The 9041-nt window shown below is 42.8% G+C and overlaps 1 protein-coding gene across 1 annotated transcript; it reads right to left on the reverse strand.

The window, feature by feature from the left end:
• Nucleotides 1–2783: 2783 nt before the first annotated feature.
• Nucleotides 2784–8191, reverse strand: LOC113418555 (DNA-directed RNA polymerases I, II, and III subunit RPABC5-like). The gene is made up of 3 exons (XM_026677483.2): nucleotides 8044–8191; nucleotides 5826–5931; nucleotides 2784–3620 (listed from the first exon to the last, which is right to left on the reverse strand). The coding sequence occupies exons 2-3, from the start codon at nucleotides 5918–5920 to the stop codon at nucleotides 3512–3514; spliced, it is 204 nt and encodes a 67-aa protein (XP_026533268.1). The 5' UTR covers nucleotides 5921–5931; nucleotides 8044–8191; the 3' UTR covers nucleotides 2784–3511.
• Between the last annotated feature and the right edge of the window lie 850 nt (nucleotides 8192–9041).

Consider the following 9041-nt stretch of genomic DNA (forward strand, 5'->3'; position numbering starts at 1 on the left):
AGTTTCATAATTCAGATAGTTTAGGGCAGGGGTATCCAACTTTGTCAACTTTTAAGACCTTTGGACTTCAACTCCCAGAATTCCTCAGCCAGTCATGATGGCTGTGAAATTCTGGGAATTGAAGTCCACAGGTCTTAAAAGTTGACAAAGTTGGACACCCCTGGCTTAAGGCTAATACACACTTGGAGCAGCTGCCATCGGTATTGGGCACAATGTGGCCTACATTGTTTTCCTAGGCTAAGCCTTCTTTACCTGTGTGGCTAAAGAGCCTATGCTGGAGCCACTGCTAAAGATACAATTCTGTTTCAAAATGAAGAATGAAAGTTAGCATAACTAAGATGGTAGATGATGCTGACATCCAGTAAGTACGGATGAGGAGGTGTTGGAATTTAATGCGGAAGAAGCAATATGTAGGGTTTGTTTTTGCTGTTTTCAATACTACAAAACGGTAAAAAATATCTGCCTAATCTTATTTTCCCAAAATTTTATTCTGCATAGGATATGAACATCTCAAAATATATTTTACTCTACGTTGATGTGGATCAGGGTACTGAAGCACTGATTATCAGCAGATACATTCACATTGCTTCAAGTAATTTGTCCAGGGTTGCAGATGGGGCAGTTGGGCCTGCAGAAAGCCTTTTTTTGCATTGGTATCTACAATATATCAGAATTAAACATATTGGATGCATTTTATTTAAAAATGAATTTTTTGGTGAAGTGGAAGTGAAAATCCAGTTCATTTAATGGCAGGAGGCAATCTTGACCTCAGGATTAGGACTCAGAGCTACCCACTCCTGAAATAAAGGCTCATATTAGAAAGTGCCCCTTAAGTCTTATTTGCCTGCATTTCTACTTTATGGAGATTCTTTTAAGTAAGAGCTGGATTTGTTTCAACAGTTGAATCACATGTGTGGTGCCCTAGTGGTGAAGATGCTTGCCTCCCCTTGGAAGGCTGAGAGTTCAATTCTAGATAATGGCAGATGTTCCCTAAAGTGCAGGATGCAAAGGAAAAACAATCGTTGCGAACTGCAACATCAGAAAGGGCATCTGATCAATAAATGCTCAGCTCCATCCAGTTGCCTGACAACCCTGAGTTAAGGGATTACAAGGTCAAAAAGCTTGAACAAAATTTTGAAGTGTTTTTCCTATTTGAATGATAAATGACTTGAACTTGCCACAGCTCCATCGTGCGATGATCCTGCTTTCCTTGGAAAATCAAGTTTTTGAGCAATGATTCTAATAAATGGGACAAGTTCCTAAATTGGGGGAGTTGGCACCCAGGATCTGTGCTGCATCACCAACATCCAATTGGAGGCTTCCCAGGATCCCAAACTTCTGACACTGAATTTTGAAAGTTTGACTCCAAAGCCCATTTTATTGGGGGGGGGGTGTTGGATGGTTTTAGAAATAGAAAGTAGAAGTGGTCTGCCTCGGGAAAGCCACCTTGATCACGATCACAATCACCCCCAAACACACTAGTTAAATGTGAAGTGAAAAGGCTCACTAGCTTTCTGTGATCCTTCAGAAAATTAGGAAGCTGAGTTGTGGCTCACAGCTTTTCAAAGACTATCCACCCCTGATTTAGATCTATTCCTTTTACTGTAAAACCTGGCTGCTGAGAGTTATATCAAAGGAAACCCTGTTATTACCAAGATGCTAATATTTCACTGCTGATTCAGCAAAAGCAACAATAAAAGTATTGATTGGGTATGGAAACAAATTTCTGCTACTTGCATTGCAACAGGGAATCAAGTCTTGGGGCTTATAAAGATAATCCTCAACTTGCAACCAGTGATTTAGTGACTGAAGTTATGACGGACTCCTTCCCAGAAAAGGTATGATCAGCTCCTGTCCCCTTTTTGAGTACCTGGTAATTGGCTCACATTTATGGCTCTTCGTGGCACCTCCACAGCAGGTGATTGCAATTTCTGTCATTTTGGCAGTGTTTGCTTCTGGTTTCTTGCAAACACATAGCAAACAATTAACCACTGCAAAAAAGTCATAAATCTGGGTCTGGTCACATAATGACCCATTTTAGGATCATCAATTTATGAGATTGTACAGGAAGTCCTCAACCTACAATCACAATTGACTCCACAATTTCTGTTGCTAAGTGAAATTTAAGTATTTTTTTGCCCCATTTTATGGCCTTCTTTGCCACTGCTAAGTGAATCACTGCAGTTGTTAAATAACGGGGTTCTTAAATGCATCTGACTTCCCCATTGACTTTGTCAAAGGGACGCAAAAGCTAATCACATGACCACAGGATATTGCAACTGTCATAAATACGAGTCAGTTGCCAAGGGTCTCAATTCTGGTCACATGACCATGGGGACTGGGGATACTGCAATGCTCACAAGCACGAAAAACAAGTTCCAAGACTGAAAAGTGACGTGCGACCGTTTTCCACACTTAATGATTGTTGCAGCACTCCCACGGACACAGGATCAAAATTTAGACGCTTGGCAACTGGTTCACATTTATCACGGCTGCATTGTCCTGGGGTCAAGTGATCCCTTTTTGCGTCCTTCTGACAAGCAAAGTCAATGGGGAAGGCCAGATTCACTTAACAATCATGTTACTAATTTAACGGGCAAAAAAGGTTGTAAAATGAGACAAAACTCAATGTCTCACTTAGCAACGGAAATTTTGGGCTACATTGTGGTGGTAAGTCGAGGACTACCTCTAGTGGCTTTACTAGCTCCAGAGCTGCATGCTATTTTTTTGGACACTGCAGCAGGAGGTGTTGCTGATGGCAACATAGATGGAATGGGCGGCTCAACATTTTCTGTTCTGTCGTTATATTTGCTTTATTCTTTCATTCTATGAGGAAACGATGAGAGGCGCAAAGAAAGGGTAAGCTTTTGATCTCCCTCCCAAAGGTGGTGCCCACCGTGGCAAAAAGACGGCAACAGGAAGATGCAAAGCTGGCTTAAGAATGCCTCTTCATGAGCTCTACAACAGGGGTCCCCAACCCCTAGGCCTCAGCCCACTACTACTAGCCCGTGGCCTTTTTGGAACCAGGCCATGCGGGCAGCGGGGCGGCACAAACGCCTGCAGCTCATCTTATGTGAGTGGTGGGCTAGCACCCACATGCACATGTGCAGTGTACATGCAGCTCAACTTGCGCAAGTATGTCTGCTAGTACCCCCTTGTGCAAGTTGAACTGCATGCATGCTGGCCCACAGCTTGCGCGACCTGATTCCCCTCCCTCCTGCTGGGCCTCCAAGATGCAAAGGTTGGGGTCCGCTCCTCTACAAGATTCTTTAAAACTAGCACTGAGTGTAGACTAGTCTCAATAATGAACTCAACACAGCATAAGACACATTTCACGCACATTATTATTATTATTATTATTATTATTATTATTATTATTATGCATCACTGAACTGAACTCTTTCTACTGCTGATCTTAGCCATCTGGTAAGAGGTGTCCCTTTTAGCACAAGCTAAGGGAAGCAAATGTTTATAGCCCATTTCCACTGGGCCCGGTTCGGATTTACTAACGCTACTTCTCCAAGGGCGCATAGTTCAGCAGCTTCTCAATCAAATCCACGTGGGATAGAAGCATGCGCCGACAGCAGTAGCGCTTCAGACCAAGAGCATCCAACGCATCTCTGGGGAAATGAAAAGAAGAAATAAGAAATTACATATCTCGTCTTTACACAGGGCAATTTTGATGACTCAGTTTTCTTTGCGCAAGGCTGTGTTAAGTTGCCAATGTTTCCATTGTTACCCTGCAAGCCTCATTTAGGAAAATGGAAGATATGGAATGCCAATGCTTACAAAGGTTTATTTATTGATACCTGCACATTCAATTGGGTACACACTGGCTCCTAAAACCTTTCTTGTATGTATGTATGTATGTATGTATGTATGTATGTGTGTATGTGTGTATGTATGTATGCATATGTATGTTTATGTGTGCATATGTATTGTTATTTACACACACACACACACACACTAACAAAACCAAAAGTTATCCATACAGGAAGTCCTCAACTTGTGACAGGTTGCTTAGTGACTGTTCAAAGTTACAATAGACCTCCCCAGGGCTACTTATAACCCAGATTCAAAGTTCTGACATCTACCTTCCGCTTGCAGTCTTGTGATCACATAATGGACATGTGGCAAGTGACCTGAATATAAGGGCATTTCCAGCATTCTAGTCACATGACCACAATGTATGACAATTTTTGCTGGAAACTAGTGTTTATTTCTCTTTCCAACAAAAAACAACCATTGCAGATTCACTTAATGACTGCCATGAAAAATTATAATAAAATCAGGAATGGTCACATGAGCTGCTTAAACAGCAAGACTTATGACCGTAATTCTGGGATCAATTATGGCTGTAAGTTGAATACTACTTGTATTCCAGCCTTATTCTTATATAGTATTTTATATAATGTGCTAGTAATGTTCAGGACTAAGATCAAATACAGACCAAACTACGGTAGCAGAAACAAGTTTAGCAACCAACCTTACAGCTTACAATAAAGCTAATTAAATGGTGAATCAAGGAGCAATGTTAAAGGAACCAGTAGTAAAAAATACTCCATGTAGAAAGCAGTCATGGTAGAGCAGCCCTGAAGGCCTTAGAAAAGATATTCAGATGCTGTGAATTGTCTATACTTACAAAGTTTGGAATAGCATAAACCATAACATTTCCACTATGGAAGTATAGTTGGACTTCTGTGAAGCATTTTAGAAAGAGTATTAATATTTGCTGCTGGAGAAGGCTCCTGAGAATACCATGGAAAGCCAAGGAAACAAACCAATGGTTCATTAAAAAATAGTTCTTAAGACACAAATTACTAGATTCAAATTATTATACTTGACACATTAGGTAAAGACTTACTTCTCTGGAGAAGGTTATAATACTGGGAAAGATGGATGGAGACAAGGATAACCAGTACAGGTAGTCCTCAACTTACAACCACAATTGACCCCCAAATTTATGTTATGTGAGATATTTGTTAAGTGAGTTTTGCTCCATTTTATGACTTTTCTCACCACTTTTATTAAGTGAATCACTACAGTTCTTATATTAGTAACATAGTCATTAAATGAATCTGGCTTCCCCATTGATTTTTCTTGTTAGAAGGTCATAAAAGGGGATCACATGGCTCCGGGAATCTGCAACTGTCATAAATGTGAGTTGGTTGTCAAGCGTCCGAATGTAGATCACCTGACCATGGGGATGCTTCAATGGCCGTAAGTGTGAAAAATGATCATAAGTCACCCTTTTTTAGTGCAGTTGTTAACTTCAAAAGGTCACTAAATGAACTGTTGTAATTCAAGGACTACCTGTAATGAAGTTGATGGAACTCAATTACAGGGGCTTTGAAGGAGCCAGACTTGGGGCAGATCCTCCTGGAGAAAATCTATCAGGGTGGTTGCTAAGTCAACACCAACTTGATAGCACGTTATCAATACAGGTAGTCCTCGATTTACAACCACAGTGGAGCCCAAAATTTCTGTTGTTAAGTGAGACATTTGTTAAGTGAGCTTTGCCACCTCTTTGTCACCGTTAAGTGAGTCACTGCAGTTGATAAAGTTAGTAACCTGATTGTTAAGTGAATCTGGTTTCTCCACTGACTTTGCTTGTCAAGTCACAAGCTGAAAAGACGATCCCACGTCCTCTGAATTTGATCACATGATTATGGGGATGTGCAAAACTCATAACTGTGAAAAACGGTCATAAGTCACTTTTTTTTTTCTCAGTGCTGCTGTAACTTTGAACGGTTACTAAATGAACTGTTGTAAGTCAAGGACTACCTGTACATGCCAGCAAATATCAAAGCCTTCTCCAAACTCACCCTTCTGTGTATTCGGCCTGCAGGAGGCCCAGGTATGCTTCCCATTTGTTCCCTACAACTTTGCCACAGGTGAAGCATCGTACAGGAATGATCATGGTGAACCAACCTGGAGAGAAAAAGGAATCTGTGAGTCAACCAGGCCTCTAATAGGACCCAATTTATTTTCTCCAATCTTTCTCAATCTTTCGGCCTATCTTTAAAAGAACAGCGATTAAAAAGGTATTGTACTGCATCAAGGTTAGAGGAAGGTCTAAACTTCTTGCTGGTTTTTTTTTTTTTGCTGTCAATCAAATCATCTGGCCATCCAGATTTTTGTAGCCCATATCTAGTCAGCTTGTGCCAACATTATTTGACCTCTTGGCACATCAGGCCACAAATCCAAGTCCTTCACGGGAGATAAAAAGTTGCAGTGCTTTGAGCCCAAGAAAATTCATATCTTTTAAGACAGAATTCCTCAAACTTTCTGGCTTTGCGGATTGCCTGGGGGGAAGGAGGGAGGGAGGGAGGGAGAGTGGGTGATTCTGCATGAGTGGCAGGAAGGGTGTGCGTGCAGCACCATTTCTGCCCCCACGTGATCAAGTGCTCCCCTGCTGCTTGTGCAAGTGGAGATGTGTGCGTGCACGTGCACTTATCTTGCCACTTCCATGGTCCTATTTTGAACAGCTCAAGGCCCGGGTAGTGGGTCATGGCCTGAGGGTTGGGGACCCCTGCTTTAAGACCTATCACACTCTTAAAGAGGGTAGCAAGATCACAGCCTGGAATGAAATGAGTTAAAATAGGTCATGAGAAATGAACATCTCTATTGCCCCCTCGGCTAATGATAAAACAAGAGGGCATTTTAAGTCACTTGTAAAGCAGAAAGCGTCAAACGCTTGTTTCAAAAAACAAAACAAAAACCCAGTAGGCCTCAATTAACACCATGAAATTTCATCTGAGCCACAGCTTCTTGATGAGTAGTTGATTGTTGCTGCCTGCCATTAATAATTGGTCTACATATTGCCTCAGTTTCTCCCTAGTAAAACTTTTCCTTTTTAAAGAAGCGGATAATAAAGGGCCTCACTCTTTTATTGGACCTCAAAAATTTGAACTATTGTACAGGTAGCTATTTGAAACAGAGAGATTTTGAAAAATTGATGGGTACTGGCTACGGAATTCTGGGAGTTGAAATTCTTGCACCTTAAAGCTGCCAAGTTTAAGAAACTTGGTAGGCTGCTTGAAGATATGGAAACCACATACCCCAACATTCCCAGTCTTCAGTTATGGTAGCTTGCCATTCTGAGAATTCCAATTCCAATATGGAATTTATTGGAGGGAGTCAATAAATTGAGCTGGCACCAATTAATCCCAAATAGAGATGACTCATTCATTAAGCCACAGGAGATCCCCAAAATGGGACAATTTAGTAAACAAAGGTTAAATTATTCATATAATGCTTTCACTTGAAAAACAAGTGCTTCTTGTTTCTCCTATTGGATTCCCCACTCCCCACTATTTTAGTCAGAAAGATAAAACATAACTACCACAAATTATCTCGAGGAGCAGAAGACCTCACCCTTCTTCTTCCTGCTTCTTAAAACCGACATGCCAGTCTTACAACTCAACACATGCTGCTTTCCTATTACAGTTACTGTGTCAGTTCGATTCAGAGTAGGGGTATCCAATCTCAGCAACTTTAAGATTTGTGGACTTCAACTCCCAGAATTTAACTCCCATGCTGGCTGGGGAATTCTGGGAGTTGAAGTCCATAAGTCTTAGAGTTGGTAAGATTGGATGCCCCTGCTTTAGAGGAAAGAAGGAAAAAAAGCTTTACCGGTTTAATTGTTGCCTATAATGGGAGAGAGGAACTTGACCTACATGTGCTCTTTCTTTCTTTCTTTCTTTCTTTCTTTCTTTCTTTCTTTCTTTCTCTTTCTTCTGTCTCATCTTCCTTCCTTCCTTCCTTCCTTCCCTTCCCTTCCCTCTCTCCCTCCCCCCCACTCTCTCTTTCTTTCTCGGGCCCTAATGGACTCTAGCTGCGAGGTGACGGAAGCTCAGGATGGCTCCCACCCTGGCCAACTCTCAAGTCCGGCGTCCCCACTTAGCTCGGCCCTTTCCTTCCGGCAGATCCTTTCCCCATTTTTCCCGGCAGGGAACCAGCCGGGCCCTTGCACCGATCAAGCCTTCCCTTTGTCCCCCTCCGTCGCAGTGCAGGACAACCCTTCCCTGTCTCCGCTCCCACCTTTCTCCGAGCTCCGCTTTTCTGTAGGATCGCAGTGCAAATGGTGTGCGGCCCAGGCAGCCGCGCGGTCACTTCCTTCGCGCTTCGGCTCGCTAGAGGGCGCTGCAGGGCGCCGGAATCTCCGCAAGAGGCGGAGGAAAGCTGCGGGCGGGGAGGGGGAGGGAAGCTCCTCCCTTTCCGCCCGGAGGACCTTTTGCTCGTCGGAAGGATCGATGCCATTAAACGGGGACTGCATTTTGTTGTTTCCGTCGGCAGGCTTTTCCGTCTTTGGTTCCTAGGGATACAGGCAGTCCTCGACTTGCAACAGCTCATTCGTGACTGTTCCAAGTCACAGGCCCTGACAAAAGTGACTGTTCCAAGTTACAGGCCCTGACAAAAGTGCCGTTTTTCACACTTACGACCGACCCGTGCAGCAAATTCAGATCATTGGCCACTATTTATGGCGGCTGCAATATCCTGATTCCCCCCCTTTTTTGACTTTCTGACAAGCAAAGTTAATTGGGGGAGCAGATTCACTTCACAACTTTGTTACTGATTTAACAACTGTAGCAATTCGCTCAACAACTGTGTCAAGAAAGGTCGAAAAAACGGGCAATACTCATTTAATGAATGTATCGCCTAACAACAGAAATTTTAGGCTCAATTGTGGTCCTAAGTTGAGGACCGCCTGTAATGTAGTTGATTTTGCAATTCTGGGTCTTGTGCACGCACACCCATTAGGTTTCTGTGGCTGTTTTAATTACGCAGAGGGTGTTGAGTAACTCCAGATGGGGCAAAGTTGTGGGTTGCTCCCCCCCCCCGCCTCTCGCCTTGAGGGGTTTTAGGAAAAGCCCTCGAAAGTCCGCTAAGAGAGGGCAGCAGGGAAGCGCTTTACTCTGGAGAAGGGGGAAAATGTACAGGTAGTCCTCAACTTACGACCAGAATAGAATAGAAAAGAATATTCCATACTGGCCAAGTGTGATTGGACACAGAAGGAATTAGCATAAGCTAATCAATTG

Source organism: Notechis scutatus, chromosome Z (assembly GCF_049901735.1).
Source record: "Notechis scutatus isolate UNSWTSFEM ecotype Mainland chromosome Z, rNotScu1.2, whole genome shotgun sequence".
Classification (NCBI taxonomy): Eukaryota; Metazoa; Chordata; class Lepidosauria; order Squamata; family Elapidae; genus Notechis; species Notechis scutatus.

Excerpts from the sequence above, each read along its gene's own strand:
- LOC113418555 (XM_026677483.2), bottom strand. The coding sequence starts at position 5,920 with ATGATCATTCCTGTACGATGCTTCACCTGTGGCAAAGTTGTAGGGAAC. Across the intron at positions 3,621-5,825 it reads CAGGCCGAATACACAGAAGG|AGATGCGTTGGATGCTCTTG; the intron begins GTGAGTTTGGAG and ends TCATTTCCCCAG.